At 38.9% G+C, this 22,143-nt stretch overlaps 1 protein-coding gene across 12 annotated transcripts in view; it reads right to left on the bottom strand.

The window, feature by feature from the left end:
• Positions 1–749: 749 nt before the first annotated feature.
• enah (ENAH actin regulator) overlaps positions 750–22,143 on the bottom strand; it is a 156,747-nt gene continuing 135,353 nt past the window's right edge. For 7 of the 12 annotated variants that reach the window (XM_069179741.1, XM_069179735.1, XM_069179719.1 and 4 more), the window contains 10 exons: positions 18,859–19,677; positions 15,096–15,433; positions 14,073–14,212; positions 13,640–13,694; positions 12,837–12,885; positions 11,775–11,841; positions 10,885–10,947; positions 5,737–5,821; positions 4,494–4,551; positions 750–3,899 (listed from right to left, as the gene is read on the bottom strand). In XM_069179741.1, coding sequence (XP_069035842.1) covers positions 3,862–3,899; positions 4,494–4,551; positions 5,737–5,821; positions 10,885–10,947; positions 11,775–11,841; positions 12,837–12,885; positions 13,640–13,694; positions 14,073–14,212; positions 15,096–15,433; positions 18,859–19,677 — 1,712 coding nt within the window. In that variant the 3' untranslated portion in view covers positions 750–3,861. The remainder of the gene's footprint in view (positions 3,900–4,493; positions 4,552–5,736; positions 5,822–10,884; positions 10,948–11,774; positions 11,842–12,836; positions 12,886–13,639; positions 13,695–14,072; positions 14,213–15,095; positions 15,434–18,858; positions 19,678–22,143) is intronic. The other 5 variants (XM_069179781.1, XM_069179730.1, XM_069179787.1 and 2 more) reach the window with 5 other exon arrangements.

Here is a 22,143-nt window from a genome sequence, read left to right as displayed (position 1 = left end):
TTGGAACAGGTTCATTTGCCCGTTACATAACATTTGCAATTTGCAAAATTGCACAGCAGTTTAACAAACTTATGCAAGTTTAAAGAAACGTTGTGTATTAAACTAAAAGATCCCTGCAAGTACAAACACATGCCCTCCTAATTACTGTGAGTGGAAGACACTGAGTGTGCCAATGGAATGTGGCTTAAGTCTTGCCTCCACGCACCTTCAACCTCTCCTCTTGTCTGCAACATACAGGACACTGCAAGCAATGTCCACCACTGTAAAGCGGATAGCAGGTGTTCATTTCAAGGCAGGATGTTTTAAAAAGGCCTTCTCATTAAAAGACTAAGACAATTCCACAAGTCTGTCAAGGAGTGAAAATCTATAAAAATGGAACTGTAAAAGTTAAGTCTGCCAGGGCTCAAAATGTAAGTCAGTGGGGAATCTTTTAAAGCTAGTCAATTCAGACTGGGAAAACCACTTGTGCTGATCTAAGCACTAATTCTATTCTCCACTTCGTACAAGAATAACAAATACACAGTACTACATATTAAAACCAGTATAACTGGGCAACTAAGGGCATCCTGAATAATTTCAGTCAGTGCTGATATACAGTTTTAGTGCAAAATAGTCTTAGTTAAGATGGTTAAGAGAAGACATTAGTAATGAAGTAATGAAGGACCAAAGGCTATCTCTCACCTGACACCAATATTTTACCAGTATTTCTAACATCTCGTGGGTAGATACAAAATAAAAGAGACAGGGAGTTAATGTATTGCAATTTTATTTCATTCGCTCAAACAATGTTAGCATGTAAGAAATTTAAAATGTAACATCAGGAACAGTATGGTACAATGTGAATGATAAAAGACTCAAAAAAAGTAATAAAAGGAAACATTGATGATTTTCAGTTAGATTCAGTTCCATTTCTCTGGCATTCACTTGAGCGTCCGCTTATGCCAGCCAATTTTCTGAAAAGGTTTTACAATCGTAATGTGGGGAGAAGTGTTTAGAACCAGCATTTTGATTTTAACATTCAATTGACTTGACTGCAGAAAAATTTATGAGACAACCATTCAGACTCTCCCACAGCCTCTGAACCTATTACTGGAACATCAATCTGCCAAAAATGTCATTACATGGGGTGCTGAGAAAAACAAATACAGCAAACAGAATTCTGATGAAGAAAGCATTCTTTTTCTAAAACAAACATAAACCTCAGATCTCCCTTTTTTAAATACCTATAGCAGAATGCAAAAAACAATCATTTACAAAGTTATGACAGCTTCTAGAATTAACATTTTCTTCAACATATTAAAACAACTTCAGAACAAGGCACAAACCTATTAGGATCACAAACAGGTTCATCCATTAATAGATGTATTTCACCTTGATCAAAATATTTTAGCTCCCAAAGCACACACCTGATGATATGATGAATGTTTTTGTTGCTATTTTCTTGTTCATACAGGTAGTCACAGATGGCAAAACGTGGCATTACATAGAATGGGGGGAATTATTGGTAACTTTGGTGAAATTGCCACACTGTCACAATGAGGCATTGGCCACTATCATGTCAACAGAAACAGTATGAATCCAAATGGGTTTTAAAGTGCAATCAATGCTATAAACAGTCAACACTGCACAAATGTTCAACATCTTGGTTCTACAACACACGGCTAAGCAGTTGAAATGAAACAATAAGACAACAGAAACTCCTGCAGTAGCTCTCTTGTCTATACTGTGTCTTAATGAGATGACGAAAACCTATTTTGTTGTTACACTGAGAAATAAAAGTGTTAAAATGTGTCCTATTGCTTCATCACTAGTTTTGCCTTTTATAACCTTAGCCATTTTGGATGATATCACAGATGGCAGAAATGTAACAATTCATTGAAAAAGCAAGGCTACCTTGTCATTAACAATGCAGGCTGAACTGGCAAACAAATGAAATCAAACATAGAAAGGACGAGAGGGCAAGGGTTTGGGTTATTCAAAATAGTGTTTTTTGGAGTTTGGGGGTTTTCAGTTTCCTAAAACACCAACCATTGTTTGTAGGAAACATGTTTAGTGATACATTACTCAAATGCAAACAGGTCCTTATTTGTTTCCTGTAGGGCCAAGGGCAAAATACTTGGAAAATGAATTAGATCAACAATCTGCCCACAGTTTGTCCACCAGGAAAACTGGGCCTGAGAGTCTCTTTCACACTTTTCACAGTTTTGAGACTTTTTGTTTGCCATTTTGTTCACACACTGAAATGTATTATTTATTGTAGAATAAGTTTGCAAATTAATTCAGTACTACCAAGAATAAAGTTACATTTGTAATACAAAGTAAATAACAGCCCTCACAAGGTGGAGAAGGAATTTCCAGACAGTTAATTAAAAAATTGATGTAGTAAAAGTTGCAAATCTGGCAAAAATAAAAGGTTTCTGCTGTTAAGTCAAATCATCATTTTCTCCTTCTGCTTAAACATTCTTATTCAGTGAAAGCCTTATGTCTGAAGCTGAGAGGCATTAAACCTAGAATACAGCAGCAATTAGCAAACTAATTTAGCTTTCTAGAATCCAAAATGAAATAAATGTAATTAAATTTACCATGGCTATAATTTCATAGACTATCCAATAGTAACCCATCCCTTGCGCTGTCTCAATTTTATTGATTCCTAAGCATTTATAAAATGGAAGTAATTTAAAAAAATATCTGGATAAGAAAAGAGACATGGTGAAAAAAAATCGAGGCCCTGAAATTAAAAATCAAGGAGAGCCTCAACTTAAAAAAGGCAATTGAATGGTGATGTTACACTTATTGCTTATAAACTGATTAACAAAATCCTTGGTGGTTGAGTGGACTACAAAATCTGACATGCACTAAATTGGATGAAAATATTAAATCTTCAAATAAAACAAAGGAAAAGGAAAACTAAACAGCTCTATCTACAGACGTTTTTTTAATGATGTACAATATTGACGGATGATTTTGAATGAAAGGAGAAGACTGAGATTTGGTAAGGAGCTACAGTGCCTTGGGAAGGCATCTACTTTCGTGATCACCTCACCAACCCGCGACAAATGGAAATAAGATGTAGGCTCATTAGAGTTAGGTTTCTGAGCATTCATTTCTGAAAAAAAAAAAAAGGTCTCAGAATATTAAGTCGAAAAGACCTAGAGACTGGCCATCCCATGACAATCCCATAAAGCTACCTGATATGGCCATGGTTGACATTAGAACAGACATGAAGAAACAACTTGCAGAGATTTTAAATGTACATATTCGGGTACAAGAGTATTTCAGGAAGACGAGCTTTACGGAGTCCTGCAGCAGTAGACTACCACCAGTCATTTAGTCCTTAATCCAGAAAGATAAGCTTTTCTCTACAGCCCACAAGACTTCATTCCCAAAACTGCCACCCCAGCCCCCCTTTCTCCCCTGCCCTCCCCATTCACATACACACCTCCAAATGTGCCTTTTTCAATGAATTCACAAATATGTGCAAACCTTCCATATTCAGAATGTGAATGATTTCTTTTATCACACTGTGATTTTTTTATTTTCCTTTTTTTGTGTTCTCTACAAAGACTCATCTTTGCATAATTACAGTTACTCTTCTCTCTTAAGACTCAGTCCTGCGCTCTGGGAAGGTCTTCAGAATAAGAGGAGCAGCAAACTCTAAGGGAGGAAACTCAAAGCACTTCACTGTTGCTTGTCTCACACTTCCCAGGTTATAGTAGTGTTCAATGCTATTCCGGCTTGCACGAATGTCTCACTTTTTGTTGTTGCCTTTTTTTTCCTTCATCATTTCTTCTAAATGTTTGTTGTAATTGTAGTAGACCTTGAGGTTCAGGCCAAGAGGTTAATGTAAAGGAAGATCGACTCCTATGCAGTGTTGGACTTGCCCAGTTCCTGCCTGATAGCTGTAAAACAAATTGTCACAGGTCACAGGTCACTCAGCTGTGCAGTACGTTTATCACTAGACAGACTGCAACACCCCATGATTTTCAGATTGCCATAGTAAAATGAATAAATGTGCAAATTCTAAATTCAACATCTGCCAAGGCAGGTATCATTGCTTCATTACCAAGCAGCAAGCAAGTAATGCTTGCTATTAGTGCCACCAAATGTACAGCTAATCAGTATGATGTAAGTGATTTGATCTAGAAAAGGCAGTGCAAATTAAGGTAATTTCTTTTTAATACACTGAAGATAAAATGCATATGTTGCATAAATTACTCAATTTTCTAAGTATTATTTTTAATTACCATGCTCTTTATGACATTAGCTGAAGGTATGGTAATTTACATAATTTCCTGTAGGGCAACTTTAAAGTATCCATCTCAAATATGAATTTGGGGTCAAATGCTCACTCTGTATATGTTCCACACTCAGCTTGTGATGCAAGTCTGGCACATCTAAGGTTATCTGTCCCCCAAGTGTAGACACTTGACTGTGTTCAGTAATGCAGAATTCTTTATCTCTAAAGTAAAGATAAATGAAAGCTTTCAACTTGCCATCAATGAGTTCTTCTTTCAGTTTTGTCAGTTCCTTCCGCATTTCATCTAATATGTCCTACAATAAAGAAATGGGAAACAAAAGAAAAATTTACGGAAATCCTGTACAGTATGTTGAACACATATGAACAGCTATTGCTTTGCTCTTTTTGATGCTAAAAACGAAACTAAGAAGCAATCCATGTTTTCTGCAGCATGACCAGCTCCATATACCACCGTTAAGCACGATAAATGCCAAACAAACACAATACACATTTATCAGGTTTTATGAATTGATTTAAAAAAAAAATATTTTAGTAAAATCTGTGTAATAAGTGTCACCTGTGCATACCAACACCTGCTTTATCTTCAGCAACTCACAGTTCACAGGAAGCAAACAGTACATGATCCATATCGAACTATAACAGCAGAAATAATTCTTGCATCCTAGACTACCTTTTTTAAGACTCTGGAATTTGGTATTTCCTCACCTTTGACTTCAAATCAGTATCTTTTGATCTATTCCATTTTACTTCATTGCTTTTGACATCACTCGATCTTCAGAGAATTATTAATCTTTTACCCTTTCCACAACTGTTGTAAAGAAACTGTGCAGCAGGGCTGTGGAACAGGCAATTCAGCCAAATTTGACCACAGTGAGAACTTTTCATGCATAATCCAATTATATTGCCCCACAGGTGTGTGAATTATTCTTTGTTACTAGAACAGCATAAATTCAGTGATTATTATATCGATTAACCCTGTATTCTAAAATTCAGGGGTCACAACTGGTCTTTAGGCTCATTTGTTGTTTTTTTTACCTGCCTATGTGACGTGTGGGTTCAAGAGCCTAACACTAGGATGTAAAAGGAAGTTTTGTTTTGTTTTTTAAAAACAATTAATCTTCTCAGCATGATGACACCTCCATAAACAGTGGATATAAAACGTCTACACACCCTTATTGAAATTGCAGGTTTTTGTGATGTAAAGCCAGAAATCAAGATAAGACATTTTTCTATCTTTAATGTGACCTTGCAACCAACAAAATTCAAGAGAAACGCAATTAGATAATTAGACCTACAATACCCTGTTAGCCTTACATCCTGAGAGACTTTTGTACAGTTTTCCATGCACAATAACTACATGTAAAGCTTAATGCCTTTAAGCCCCCTCATTTTCCAAAGGAGAACGCTGTTTTTGAGGCATAGTACCCAGAAATGATGCACGATGCTCTGACCATGTCAGCACCTTTTTTTCTCTTTACCTGTTTCAGCCTGTCATAGTCTAGACCTTCTGTTGGCATCCCATTGGCACTTAGGGATCCAGTTGGCGTAGGTGTGGACTTCGGCCTGTGTAAGAGAAGCACACACACTTAAGAGTACTCTTTAGAATCTCTGATCCATCACAATGCAACTTTCTCTTGTCATAAACTGCATAACGTACAAGACAGTATAGCTTCACATGTATTAATATAATCACAGCAATTTAAGCAAGGCTTTTGACAATGCATTTGAATTAATTTATTAACATAGCCATACCTTTCTCAAAAAAAGCCCCATTTGGTGCAAAAGCAAACAGGCTGAAATTAGATACAATAAGTTGCAGAACTATTTACAAGGGAAATGCGGTGAATATTAAGTAGTCTTCAGATTTTGATTCTATTCCAAAATATGTTTCCTCTACGGCACATTGCTCTAATGCACAGTCTCTTGTCTGCAGTTGCTAAAATCTGAAATCTCAATTGAAAGATCCCCTTTTGTTCGAGAGCATTGCTGAAAATACCCTATCTCTACACTCCAGGATTTGCTTCCATAACGTACATACAATAGCACAAGAAATAAAGCTTGGTTTTAATGGAGGTAATGACAAATGTTTGGTGGTCACTTGGAATTTCCAGGCCCTTTCTGAGATTAAAAGTGGATTTCAAAATGAAACTGCCAAAGGCTGACCAATTTCTAATATTTACTTTTTCCGTTTTCGTTTATAGTGATTAAAACAACTTTAAATTCAACTGAAAGTCTCTTCTTCTGATTTCATGACACAATAACAGACTAGAAAGTGTTAGTCTTCTCATAAAGTGTACTTTCTAAATCCTTAAAACTTGTGCTCTGAAGTGATTAATCTTTAGAGTGGAAAATTTAAATTAACCACAAGAATTGAAATGTTCTTATCCACACACCTTTAAAATTAATGTCCATCAGCCACTAGACATCTGCCACTATTCCTTCACCTCTTGCTACTTTTTGAGCAATAAGAAATCCTTCACAGGTTGTGAGACATTGACCTTGTGAGCAACAGTTCACAATCATGTCCTGTGTTATCAGAATTGTTGGGTTTACCTTATCTAACTCCCAATAGGTCCAAAGAATTATTGTTATTGTTGGACAATAATAAGGCAAATTCAAAATACATTTGGGAAAAATTATTCATTACATGTTCATGCACGTAGACGCACAGTGCCTTGCAAAAGTATTCAGACTCTTCCTATTGTGTCACTTTTTGTAGAATTAAAAAATGATGCGTACAGGAAAGGTAAGTTATAGTAAAGGTCAGCAAAAACTAAAAAGTTAACATTGAGATGTTGACTGCATATGTATTCAGACCTGTGATATCAACATTTGGTAAACTACATTTGGCACAAAGTCTTTTTGATATGTCTCTACTGACTTTGCACACTGTCATGGTGCAATTCTCGAGTTGCTTGAGGATCACTTAGGGACTGTCTTTTAGTCTTCTCATAGATTCTCGCTTGGACTGCAGTCAGGACACTGAGTGGGCCACAGAAGTACAGTACATTTACATTACATTCTTAAGTCACTCCATAATAATAATAATAATAATAATAATAATAATAATAATAATAATAATAATAATAATAATGATAATAATAATAATAATATTTTTACTGGTGCCATTTTACAGTATAGTGTCCACATGACTATACTTGGGCATTAGGACTCACAAAGACTAGAGGATGAGCACTACCTACTGGCCTCACTAACACCCCCTCCAGCAGCAACCTTAACTTTCCCAGGGGATCTCAAATCCAGGTTCTGACCACGCTCACACCTGCTGAGCTTCAGTGGGTTGCCAGCTGCATGTTGCAGGATGAAAAGGCTGCTGGCTTATAGCTTTGTACTTGCTGAAATGTCAGATTCTTCCAAGTTTTAGGACATTTTCCTTTAAGATGTGCATGTAATTTGCTCCATTCATTTCCCTCTCAGTATGGACAACTTTTTACCTCCTGAATAGCAGCAGTCCCCAAAAATTAAATGCTACAACCAGCATTAATGCTTGACAGTAAGGAAGGCGTCAACTAAGAGGAAAAAAGGTGAAAAAAAGATTTTATCTCAGAAATGGCTTCCTTCTTGAGTGGTGGAGAGGTACAGTGGTTAGCATTGCTGCCTTACAGCACCGGTCCCCTGAACTCAATTCCTGGGGTACTATCTGTATGGAGTTTATACGTTTTCCCTCTGTTTGCACAGATTTCCTCCCCATAGTTATAAAACATTCTAGATGGGAAAATTGGGAATACTGGCCCTGGAGTGAGTGTATGTATGAACCTGTCTGCAACTGGCATCCTGTAAATGATGTACCCTGCCTTGTTCCTGTTGCTTGCTGGGATAGTCTTCAGCACCCCTGCAACCCTAAATTGGATAAAGTGATTACAAATTGGATGGATGGCTTTCCTTCTCGTCACTCTCCCTTACAGGCCACAGTTGACTCATTCGGACTTATTTTGCCCATCTCAGCTATTAATCTCTGTAGCTTTTTGAAAGTTACAGTTGGCCTCATCTTGGCATCCCTAACCAGTTTCCTCTTTGCTCAGCTGCTCAATTTGGAAGGATGGCCTTATCTAGGCGCTGTCCAGAGAGTACAATATACCTTTCACTTTGAAATCACCACGCTGCCATATGCAGATATTCTTTTAAATATTTTTTATATCTTTCTCTTGGTATGGACCAATCTACAACTTCTAATAAATTTTAATGAAAAATCCATAGTTGAAATTCCAAACCTGACTGAAGGACCTTACAGAGACATACCTGTATACATGTTTCTGACATTTCTTCTGTAATCATGTGAACCACTATTACTGCACACAGAGGCCACGGAACTAACAGTGTGGTATCTAAATTAGTTTGCCACAAAAAAGAGTTTGAATGCCATCATGATTTTCCCACATTTTCTTTTAAAATAACTACTTTTTTTTGCTATGAATGTGTTAAGGGGGTTGTGTGTATAACAAATAGTTACTTCAATGTGTCATGACTGCAAGCTTTAAAGCAACAAAATGTGAAAACTGTGAAAGAGTGAATATTTTTGTAAGGCACTATGTAACAAATGCAACAGAATAACAAGATCTGCAGTGTAAGAAAATTAACTATAATCCTGTTTGGCCAGTGTTTGCTGTTTTATCTGACTGAAAAAGTTAAAAACTGGGAAGTACTGTATTCATAACTGTTATAATTATGGTTTTGGAGCCACATTTCATACTTGAACAGTAACTTAGCAACAAAGCAATCTGATGTACCTTTTTTAATTATGACTTCAACTTGTTGACAACTTTCAATTTAAACACACCCTTTAGTTTAATTCCATAAAGTGCCCATGTAGATTACTACAGCAGGATCACAATAACTGGACACCGCAATGACCTTTAATTACTGTATAACGGTACCGTCCTGTTCTTCAACATCACCAGGCACATGTAAGAGGGAGAGGAAGGGAGGTGGGATGGAGATATACTGAATACTGCAGGAAGCTCAGGGGTCTGTATAATGAAGTCAGACATGCAGACATGTACGGAAGCATCACACACACATGCACCTCTGTCACTGAATCGGTTGAAATGAAGAAAAAAATCCCAACAAGGTAATCACCAACGAAAAAAAACATGTTCTGATTTGGACATGGGCTGTGAATGACAGGTTTACCTTTTCTGGAGAGATGAGATAAAGAACGTGGGATCACCAGAACTTCTCTAACTAACTTTAATTGCACGTCAATCTGAGGCCTAGGAAGAAATAGCCTAGGAGGAAATAGTGAGCTATCCTTCACTATGGTGCCAATCTAAATAGGTACACTTGATAACTTCACAAAAGGAAGCTGTGGTTAATAGAAAAAAAATCACAGTGGACCAATGACACAAGACCCCATCAATTATCCACAGCGGCTTGCTTTGCTTTAAAATATGCACAGGTGTTGTTAAATGAAAAGTGAAAGTAAACCTCTCTTCAATGCCAGGACTTGCACAACTCAGCACACTTCCTATGATGCAACACTGAGGCCACTGGTCTCCACTTCTTTAAGCACTAACTAAACCAAGCTGAAGAGTAAGAGCATACACATCATGGTTTTGAGAACATGACAGCCGCACTGCTGATAAGAAAAGCCACAATTCATGCACTGTACAGGGACTGTCTACTTTGTTGCAGCATGCAATCAGATATGACCGCCCACCAGTAGCTCAATTAACTACTGTAGGTAAAACGTATTTATAATCTCTTGTCCTAACTACCTAAGAAAAAATAATAACTAATGTTGTTAATCATTTAATTACATCATTTTACGGCAAGTGTTACAAACACCAGATTGCAAGATTTTCTTGTATGTCATTCAAATTTTGTAACAGTCTCTGGAAAGAAATTATAGAAAATCAAAACACTGTCACACGGTTGCACTGCATTTAATGTATGGTTCAGTACTGCTCGTTAAGACTGATAATTCAAACTGTAATCAAACTGTTTAACATGCATCTGTGGCTATTTTTATGTGTACCTTTGTATTCTGCAGCTGAGTAGTTTTCTGTTGAACACCAGAAACTAGTTTCAGAAAGTAGAACTCAGGGAAATCTTAAGTTTATCTTCTAAAATACAATTTCTATTTAGAATCATATAAGCTGGTTTGTATGAAAAAGGAAATCCAATACACTAAAACACTCTCAAATACAAAACACAGACTTTCCTATCTTGCTAGTAATAACTCATTTGTGTGCCTGAACAGCAAAATAATGTTCATAATTCACACAAGTAAAACACACCCATACGTACAGAAGTCAGAGTGGAATGTTATCTTAGACTCCTGCTGTTCTGTAGCTGTCAGGCAGTTTATACCAACACTTGAGAGCCTTGATAATGTTACAGTCATTATGTGCAGCTGGGTGGAGCCTACTGCTTATATCACTATCATTTTTAATGTTTTAGTTGTGAATGGACAAGACTTAATGTTAATACAGCCCTACAATTTGAAAAGAGACTTGTAACTTGTAATGTTCCCTTTTGCCATGATCAGTACAGCCTTCATCCTAGCAACCTGGTGATTACCTTGTTAGAAGAAAAAAAAATCCCCAACAGAACACTTCCACACAGCAGAAATAATACATTTCTCAAAACTGCACAGGTTTGTATACCTGTTTAATGAATCAAAGAACCTGTTGTCAGAAACCATCTGATTTCTCCATGGTGAATCCCGTCTGTGAGAGTAAAAAGACTAGCTTTTAAAAAGCCAGGCCTGGAGCCCACAAACGAATGCTCATCAGCTCCAATCAGGCCATAAGAGTGTTTCACTTTCAAAGTGAGACTTCAAATAGGGCAAATGGGTAAATATCACTGTGCTTCCTCTTCAAACGTCCAAGAAGGAAAAAGAAATAGTAGGACTAAATTAAAGCTATAGATATCTAACTTCAGGTACAACTAAGGACAGCAAACAAAAATAAAGCTCACTCTTTGCAATTATATCTCAAACAAAAAATTGGCAGCCTCATGTATGTTTCTATATTTTACCTCATGTGCCAGTTTGAATTTTTATTAGTTTTTGAATATTCTTTTGTTTTGTGGTGGTAATGATTTAAAATGTATTATTTATTTGTAGGTACAATATGTACAGTATATTATGATCATAGAGAACCATCTTTAAAAACCCCTAAGCTACAACAGAAACAAGAGCTGAGAAGTAAGCAAAGACAATTAGCTTTAGTAATGTTTAGTGATTTTTCAGGCAAAAACTAACAATAAGCCATGCTATCCTCAAGAAATTGGTCTCAGAATATCACATTTTCAGCAGTCAGAATGATTAACAATTAAACCAAGAAATTGATATAGGAGGGCTATGATAGTACATTTTGTTTTTCAATTTTAAATCTTAGTCTTACCAATTGTCATTATAGACTTTTAATCAAAATGTATTGACACCAAAGACATGATTGCCAAAGCAAATTCATCTAAAAATATGTTTTATAATTGAATATTCTAATTTTCTTGTATAGATGTTTTACTGGAGTGATTTCCATTTTGTAATTACCTTGAAATAACCGGTGATTTGCTACCATTCATCGTATTTGTCCGTTCCCATGGCTTTCTAGCCATATCTAAAAGGAAGAAAACATAAATTAATAAAAGGCTAAAAACAAATCTTATTGAAAGAAGGCATTCAGCTAGAGAGATCAGAATCGCTAAAACAATATTCACTCCTCACACAGAAGCACAGAATTTTCTCAGAAATACCAACAGGAATCATGGAAACATTAAATAGGTTGGAAAAGGGGCCTTTCATACATAAAATCAACCTACATATTGTAAAACGCTTTATTTAAAAAAAATCAAATTGTGAATTTGTTTTTTTACCCTCGCAGTTTGTAATTGCTAATTGTGTTTGTCATGTCTCTCTTCACGGCTACAAATCCTGCAACCGCACACAGGGGAGAGTGAGACTCAGGAAAAATGCAACCCTGCACTGGAGGTTCAGCGCCAACAGGAGGAGTCCATTACTAATGACACTGCAAGCACTCAGGAGATCATAGTTTCTCTCCATCACCGGGAGCCAGAGAAAGCTCCGCCCAAAATAACTCCATCCCTTCCACTCCATACTGAGGCTGCAATCCAAGGTAGGCAAAGTGCATGTCTTCTGCTTGCATTGGACTAGAGCCTAGCAGGCACACCTGTGCCTCAAAGCCATGCAACTCCTGGATCACAGCTCTCTCAATCTATGCTCTTTTTCCAGGTGGGCCAATCAGGAGCCCCTGTCATTGTTTCTCACATTTCTCAACATCCATGTTCAGTGAGGTATTGGGCAAATGAAATATCTAAATAATTCAAAGGCAGTTCAAAGTAGGAACAGATTTAAAATGTATATTACTTAAGTTTTAGACTTTACAAATATGTCATCAACATCCAACCTTTTGTTTTAATTATGGTGCATGCAAACAAGTTAATAATGCTGTCTAATATGACTTAAACATGAACATGAACATGTTTAAGTCAACCAGGCTCATTAATTTAGTAGTTCATTGTGTTAGATTGAGTCTGACCTTGGTAAGAGTCTTTGTGTAAGGCTTTTTTAGAACAGTATGCATCCACTCCTCACCTGGTGTGCCTGATGAAGACACTTTTGGAGCCGAAGGTTCCGGTTCATCCTGTTCACAGAGAAATAACTGGTAAGATCCAGGAATAAAAAGAAATTCAGTACCAACAAGAACTTCATTGTATACGATTACAGAGATGTGTTACTGCTATTCATCAACCAGCAATGAGTCAACTCACTCTCAAATATAACTTTGATACTTTGCTGGTAAAAAGTAGACATGTTGATGGAGTAAAGGTTCACAAAACCCCATTGTAGGCCAACACAATGTGTAGAAATGTATTCGTATCTAGTGGTCTTCATGCAAGGGCATTTTACAGAGCACTGTACAAAATTAAAAACAAAACATACATCCACAAATCTAGTTACCATCAATTAAATAAATGGATTGGGAGGTACTTCCAGAAATAGGGGGTAGGGATTGAAAGGGTGTACCTCCAGATTTCACATTGTACGTATAGAACAAGGAGCCCTGAAAGACGGGAAAGTCCTGAACCTTGAACAACTTAACATAAAACCCCTTAATAAGCCTCACTGGCAGCCAGTGGACTTTATATCCACTAGGTGGAGCGCTTCAGAAAAGAGTGCAAATCAACTTGCTGGCACCAGTGCACTGAACAAGCTGGAACATTTTAAGCATGGGCATGCCACAAACAAAACTTTTGGCTTTCTAAAACTCTGTAGCTTAAAAATCGGTTTATTTTTAGCGATTGCAGTTTACTAGTTTCCAGTAGAAACCTCTGCCTAAAAAAGAAATCAAGAGCAAAGAAAAACCCCAATCTTTGTCTGCTCAGCTCTGTACTCACAGCTTTGTCTTTCTGCTCGGGTTCAGGTGTTGATCCCTTTTCGGCAATTCTTCTCCTGTAAAAAAAACAGGAAAAAAAATAAAGCCTTAAACATTCACACACTCAAAGACCTTTCTGCCATACTGATAAGTTAAGATAATGTTAGCCATAGCTCTTTTAAAGCTATATTAGAGAATGCTACTAAGACTTAAAAAAGGCAAGCTGGTAAGATGGACTGCTAGATACAAAATGCCTGGTTTAGGAACAATGTGGGCATACTGTATATACATAGACTTGTCAGCCCCAGCCTTTCAGAATAAAACAAGGCTTCTGTCCGAAACGCCTTGCTAAATTTCCTTTTCATCTTAGGTTAAATTATCACAACCCGCAAAGCCTCCACTTTTCATTTTTAAGCCAATCAACTCCTCTCAAGTTCAGCGCAATGTAATGTCACCTCCTGGCCAGCAGGGCACTCATCTCTTCCATCAGCCCTCCCCCACCAACAGAGAGAGGCCCATTGCCACGAGAGGACTCTGCCTTAGAGGCAGCAGAGCCCATGGCACCTCCAGGGGCAGCGTTTGGCGCCTCATCATTCTGCAGGGAGATCACAGATACATCGATAATTTGGAATGTTTTTAATTTGACATAACTAGTGCAAAACATAAGTGCAGGGAGAAAAAAAAACACTATAGCTACAAACTGGGTATCACTAAGCAAGAGGCTACTTATGAAAAATGGTTTGGGTGTTTTAACATTCATCTTCAATAAACAGCAAACAAAATGTCAGGGATACAAAGTTACAACCAAGGGATGAATGTTTAAATTGTAAAATTCAGTAGTAAGACTTTAGATCTTAGTGGTCAGTTTTGGTCACAAAAATATTTTGAATCAGTCTAGAGAGGAGTAATCAGATACATTCTGAAACTTAAGAGAAATGTTCCACATTGCTGGCTGAAACAACTGAACATTTTTCATCTTGAGTAGAAAACTACAAAAGGAACAAATTCAAGTTTTCAAGATCCTTGAAAGCATTGAAAAGGTCAAGTCAGCACATTTCTCCAGAATCAACAGTGAAACAAACCAGAGGAAATGTGCAGTGTTCAAACAAGTGCAGTTTAAAACAAAGAACAGGCGACACTTTTCTTACATGAATTGTTGTGGGAGCATGGAACAAGCTACTCAGCCATGATGTTGGAGCCGATAGCATGGATTCTTTCAAGAAAGGGTAGGATGAGGCCCTTGAATCAATTAACTTCTCAATACCAAATGAATAGATGGACTTCCTCTGGTTTGTCACTTTTCTTATGTTCCAAAAGAAAAGTAACAGCTAAAATCGCATAGTCATGAAAATCATCCAAATCATTATGGATCTGTTCATTACAAAAAAAAACAACGTATTTTCCAACTTGGCCCAGAATACTTAGGAAAGAACACATTCCCAGTACACCAGCCGCGGATGCCTGGTGTTTCCTCTCACCCTTGGCACTTTCCGAAGTTTGGCTCCAGCGAGGGCAGCAGCCAGGCCAGCGAGGGGGCGGTTCTCCTCCGAGGCCTGAGAGAAGCCGCCAGGGGGAAGGGGTGGGGCTGGGGGTGGGGGCGGGGCCGGTGGCGGTGCTTGTCCAGGAGGAGGGGGAGGAGGGCAGGGAGGGGGAGGCGGTCCTGAAGTTGGGATAGAGGGGGGCAGAGGGGGAGGAGGGGGGGGGCCAGGGGGGGGTGGAGGCCCAGCAACTGGGGTCACAGTGGAACCGGGAGGGAGAGGGGGTGGGGGAGGAGGAGGAGGAGGAGGAGGAGGAACAGGCAGCCCCTGCACAGCATCTGTTTTGGAAAAAGAGAAGATTAAACTGTCAGTGTCAAATTTATGTTCCCTTTGAGAAACAGCTGTGTCAGGGCTTTTCCACTCCATTGTCTGAGGGATGGAGGCCAGGATTTTATAATTTAGCAGTCTGAAGCACAATCAATGACTAAGCTTTGGAAGCAGCCTTTTCTTTAAAAAAAAAAAAAACAGGCAGTATTATTTTTACCTTACACCTATATGATTTTGGAAACGTGCAGAAAAAAATAACAAAAATAAACCCATTTGAATAGGTTTTTTTTCCATTTTAACTCTGAGCTACTCTTCCAGTGACCACTAAATTATATAGAGATTAGCATACAGTCCTGGTGTGGATTCCATAGACGTTTTAGAGTCTCTACTTTACAAAGCTGGAGAATCTCCTAAGCAGATCCATCAGAAAGTCACAAATATATATTTATAGAACCTGGGTGCTTCGCTTCGACTCCTAAAAATGCTATAGCAAGTGCACAAAATGGTCAGAATTTCCTCCTCCTCTTGCATGTATAATTTATTGTGCTCCAATATTTCCCACAATCACACAGGAGTGTCATTTAACAGCTGGGTGTACCACAGAGAGGAGAAAAGTACCTGTAAAGAAACGGGCACCATTTTCTTAATAGGGTGCACATTAAAAGAAAATGAGAAATTCAAAATACATCGGGAGAGATTTTTCTAAAAATAAACACCTTCTAAAAAATATCATTCCCAACTCACCTAATTTCTCTGCTGAGACTAAACAAAAAGATAGTGAGTAAAAATGCTAATTAAATCATAAAGCAAAAGCCTTATTAAAGGTCGAGTTCCTTCAGGTGCTATTCCCTCATAATCACAGTAATCAAAAAATAACTTGTCACAGCTGCAAGGCTTTGGACAGATTATAATAACTCGAGAAGTTATTTTCCAGTGATGTCTTTCTGCCCCATTTGTCTTATTACATGTAAGAAACAGGTATAGGCAGAGGTTATTGTATACTTTTATCCACATAAAAAAGTAATGCCATTTTTAGGTGGCACACTGGTGAAGACAAGTACCTGAATCTGCCCCAAACCACTAAACTATCAATTTAGTGGATATGGTGACACAAAGAAATGAAAATCAAAGAACCCTGTAGGAATGCAATCTGTTAGTTCAAAACTTACTTTTCAACATTTGGTGAGAAAACAAACCAGAAAAAAAGGATACGAATGCTGAAATGCACAAATAGCATTTCGGGAAACTGGAAAGCTACATCAGAAAGTTACATAAATGAACACAAAGTCCTTCTATTATAAAGAATGACCATGTCTTGCTAGACCAGGCAATCAGTTTTACTGGTGATGGTAATTTCTTTGTCCTTGGTAAATGTAAAACCTTGATATGCTCACGGTTAGGGCTAGAACTAACTGGAAGTTTAACAGGAGACAGAAGTTAAGGCAACACCACTACCAGCAGTGTGGGTTCAAAGGTGACCATGTAATCACTGCTGGATGACTTAATAAAAATAGCAAGGTTCTAACTAGACAGACACCTGAATCTGCCATATTGAATCAATATGAAGACTTTTTCTGCTTTAAAATTAAATAAAAAAAAACACACTGTGTACCCCAAAGAGATTTTCCAATAAACCTAACTATTCCTAACCCAATTGTAATAATTCCATTGCTTCACATTCTTGCCATAATAAGATCAGTGGTTCTACAGGTAGTGACAAAAAATTGGAGATATCTGTGTAAATGAGGGACAGAGAAAACGGAAATCAAGAACTTCCACACTGGTGTGGCTCAGGAGTAAATTGAACAAATAACCTCTCAGCATGCTTAGTGTCAAGTATAGAGATGGACAGGGCTGGATGTCTACAATTATGGTTGGCATCACTGAAAGAGGGGTTATTCCTGGGATGCGCTTAGCAGGAGCTAAGTCACCAAGACAGCTCAACTTATGTTTCATGAGCATCAGTGTCTAAGATGTCAGCAAGGAAGTTTGAGGGAAAGACATGGACAGCAAAGGGCAACAGAGGGTGGAGATGAAAACTCCCGGATCATTACATCTGTGCATTAATTCAAAGTGTAAAGTAAAGCAGGTGAGCAACTGGAGACTGCAAATTATAATCTGGGGCACAAGCAGCCAGTTTAATCAAAAATTCACTAATAATTCCACAGAGTAGGATAATGTGACCATGTCTGAGCACACAAACCTCTCAAAGTATTGTAAGTCCACTGGTGCAAAGAGCACAGACAGAGGACAAATGCGATATGGTCACATGAATCATCCTTCCTCATGCTTGACAAACAGAGGAACGGACATGTGGCGACAAACTAAAGAACTCAACAGCCCTGAGTACTTGCTTGCAAAACCTGAGGTTTCTGGTAGTTTTTTTTAATGTACATAGGGGACATTTTTCCCCAACACTGCTTGGATGCTCTTATTCCCTTAGAAGGCAAGGTCAATGCTAATCGTTCCTAAATGGCACTGAGAGATCATCTTCAACCCATTTCTCTCCTGCTTGGAGGGCTGTCTTCCAGGGTGACTATGATTCCATCCAGAGGGCTCAGTGGTTCGATGATCTTAACACTGAAGTTATCCATATGTCATGGCCTTCACACTCCACAGATCTAAAGCCAACTGAACATTAATGGAGACTACATTTTCCAACTCCTTTAACCAGGCGTGAGTTGATTGACTTCATATTGGAAGAATGGTATAGGCCGTACTGGTCAAAATGGTAGCATACTTCCCCATTAAGTGACTTTACATTGGCATTTCCATTTTTTTGTTCACTACCTGTACATTAGCACTAAACTAATGCGAAAATATCATGTAATAAGATTTTTTCAATGAAGAATAAGATACCCTTGCACAGAGACACAGACTTACATATGGCTTAAAAGCAACTCAGACCATTATAGAAAGCTATTAAAAGCCCTCACTGCCTAATCATGACTTACTGCTCAGAACAGCAAATACTCTGTGATTGGTAGTAGTTTGATTAAAAATTGTTAAACATTTCAAGAGTATCCAAACATTTTGGAATCATTAAAATGCAGCTTTAACTACTTTCATAAATCTATGTGCAATATATGAATAGTAGTAGCAAAAGCAGCAAAAACGCTATTGCAGAGATAACAATAAGGCAATATCTAAAGGGTTATAGCTTTAAGAATATCACTTTTTTCCCTAAAACATAACGAAGACAGTTTAACCTTATCATGAGATAAATGCAACAACTTTTAGGTACAATGAAAATGACCCAAGAAATGTACGTATACTTGGACAATGAATTTATCATGAAGGACAACCTAACCCCCAGCCACCTTTTCTGTGAAGTTTACTTCAAACTGCACATGACCTGCTCCTTTGCTGAATCTGGCTACTCTCCAGCTGATTAGTCCATTAGTAAGAGGAGGTGGAGAGACAGAAAAGGCCTTACCCGGCAGGGTGTGAGGTTCAGCAGGCTGAGAGGCCACCGGCTCTGGAGCAGAGGAGCAGGAGTCTCCCAGCACAGAGTTTAGAGAGTGTTCAGCGGAGGCAGGGGAAGCTGCGGAAGGAGAAGGGAGAACAGCAGGCTGGGATGAAGGCGAGGACACAAGGGGAGAGATAGGGGAAGTAGGAGACACCTGAGAGGAGGACGAGAGGGACAGAGGAGGAAGGGGTGGAGGTGGAGGAGGGGGCGGCAGGGGTGGAGGCTGGGCAGAGACGGGGGACAACACGGGCGGCTGAAGGGATTCCGGGGACCCATTAGGGGCAGGGGCTTGGGGGGAGAGAGGGGCGGGGGCAGGGGGGGAGGGTGACAGGGCCTTCTGAGAAAGGGGGCTGGGGGCGGGGATGGGGAGGACAGGGCGTGGGCCAGCCGCTTTCCCCGGGGGGCTGCTGATCATGACTGGAGGGGACGGGGGGAGGGGGCTGAAGTTGGTAGCCGACCACACCATGGATTTGGTGGAAGGGGGGGCGGGGGGAAGCGGTGCCGGGGCAGGAGGAGCGGCGGGGTGCTTGTTGAGAGGCCGGGGGATGGTGGCGTAGTGGGGCAGCACAGGGTGGAAGGCCGAGCCCAGCGAGGTGGCAAAGCGGGAGGCGGAGTGGCGCAGGGGTGGGGTGGGCGGAGCGGCAGGGGAGGGAGAAGCGGTGTAGTCGGGGCTGGAGGATGACAGGGGAGTGGCGATGGCTTTAGCGTAAGAAGGCGGGGGGGCAGCGGGGGGCAGGCAGCTGGAGTACTCCGGAGGAGGAGTGGTGTAGAGGGTGCTTTCGAATGCTGAACATGCCAGACGACAGGACAGGAGGTAGGAGATGCAGCAGCCGTGCAGAAGGAAAGAACACAGGAGAGAAAAAAAAGAAGAGAAAAAGGGGGCAAATGAAGCAAGAAAACCAGCAAAGAGACTATCTTTTCAAATAACACTACAGTTAGTAAGAAAAAGGTTAGGCTTTGATAAGAAAGGAGAAACAAGAATCGTATGTACACAAATTGAATAACCAACAATATACAGCATACAGTGAGTGATATACAGTAGTTCTAACTATAGCTTTGACTGATTTCAGAGGATTGTATGTTTTAATGTTCTCACTAACTATACACCACAGTTTGGTAACTGTCAGGAATATACTGTCCACAAGATCCTGTTGTTGCAACAGTTTCTTTCAAAAATGTTTCATGAACGTTCTCATTTCATGCTTTTTTTTCTCCTTCACCTGGTGTTATGTCAGTGGTTTAATTAAAACCACTTCAGCTGAATTGTTAGCTCTTCAACTTGTGTACTTTTGTCTTTTCACACAAACTTTGGACAAGCACATCTCTTTTTCATTTTTTCCATAATTGATCTTAAATTATAAAAAGCTGGTGGCAAACGACAAGCTATGCAAAAAACCTAAATCAGTCCTTTGCATGTTATTTTCCCTCAAACTTTGTTTCACCGCAAAAAAGATGTGCTGCACAAGTGTGACATTCCTTAATGGAAGCATGCTTCACCGAAGCCAAACCAGTGACTCGCTGCATTCAAACATCATTCCTTCTCCAGTGAAAAAGTTTCAGACCTAGTTTGCTTAAACAAATTGCTGCAACTCAGCTGCTCCATTTCCTGACTGGATTCACATTACCTAATAACAGCGTACATGTTCAGAATGGTAACATTCCCCATATACAACTCCTCCCTTTTCATAAGAGCATTCTGATCAACAACCAGTTTCTCTTCAGTGTACAGCTGTTTCCTTACATCACCTCACTCTTTCCTTTTCAACCCAAGACATAACATGAGATTTATTGACAGGACATACTGCCCACGTACAAGTATAAGAAACTGTAAGGTAGCAAAAAACAATCCAAAAGACAAATCACTTCACCTAAACAGTAGGATGCTACTACAGTATATCATACTGTCTTTTTGATCTTACATTAGCATTCATTAATTTTGTTCCATTCTGGTGAGTAAGATGTATTAATGTTTCCAGAATCTTATCTATTTTAAAGAAAAAAAAGGGGAAAATATCAATCGCCAAGCACAAACAATAAAGCCACAATAACCAATGGAAGCAAAGAAGATTCACTTCACCTCAAGCAGGGTTCTCTTAGAACTGAGTTCTGCACACAGAAGTCGATAAGTTACTCTATAAAACCCCAAAACCAGGATTTTTTGGTTTTCACCTTTTTGATTTTTGCTCATAACATTGTAAATGATTCAGCTTAACTCATGCAAACCCACATCAGAGTAAGAAGAACTGAAGAGCAATCCCTGTCTCTTCTCCACCACACCTTAAGAACTTCATCTATAAGAGTATCATTGAACATCCCAAATGGTGGAACACCTTCCTGACACCAGTCTCCTCAGTCAAGCCATTTTGCAAAACATTTTAGGACACATTTTGCAAAACACAATAGCAAAACACTATCGCATTGCATAAGCCACAGATTCAGCTAGTGCATCCCTCAGATTGTTATTGTGAAATTGCTCATATATGTTCCCTTGATGAAGGATTTTTTCCGGCAACAAAAGGAATTTAGAATTTTAGATTTTGATCAATCATCACATATGGTTCTTTCTGTGGGAAAACGAGGGAGATTCTTGATTATAGCTAATACGTTAATACATCCCCAGTGCTGATACAAAATTATGCACACTACAGTACATGACAATGACATAGCTACAATTTTACTAATCTTATGCTCGCAATCCATCCTCTATACCCTCAGGCAATTCACATGTAACATGAATTATACCTCAGCACGTGATCCAGATGGCAAAAGACTGTGCTAAATTCCAACCACATTGCAATCCCACAACTTCTTACGCATTAAAGTCATGTTCGGTGCCTACAACAAAGATTTCATTTATGGAAAATGAGACGTTTCTTAAAGAAGGGCCAGGAACAAGAACCCCAGTATAACATTTGCCTGCATGCAAGCTTTGAGTGTGTCAATGTAAATAAGAAAGCTCTATTCTGAACATCAGGGATGTCCTGCTTCCATTGTAAAACGGAGAGAAAAAAACATTTAGACTGTTAATCACTCTTGAAGAGTGACAGTCTCAACAGTTAAAACAGTTTTCTGTTTTTGTACTTTCACCATGGAATTAAACTCTACTTATTCCTTTGTAGCCTGTACAGTGACACCGCTACCCACTTAGTTTAAAGAAAGTAAAGACCGGAGTCAGTACACACCAAAGTATATAAACTAACATGCTACAATTTTCTTCAGCTTCCACCCCCCCCAATCAAGGGTGTCACAGAA

The sequence above is a fragment of the Lepisosteus oculatus genome, chromosome 2, assembly GCF_040954835.1.
Source record: "Lepisosteus oculatus isolate fLepOcu1 chromosome 2, fLepOcu1.hap2, whole genome shotgun sequence".
Lineage (NCBI taxonomy): Eukaryota > Metazoa > Chordata > Actinopteri > Semionotiformes > Lepisosteidae > Lepisosteus > Lepisosteus oculatus.
Note: the sequence above shows the minus strand (reverse complement) of the source record. Positions and strands in the feature narration are given on the sequence as shown.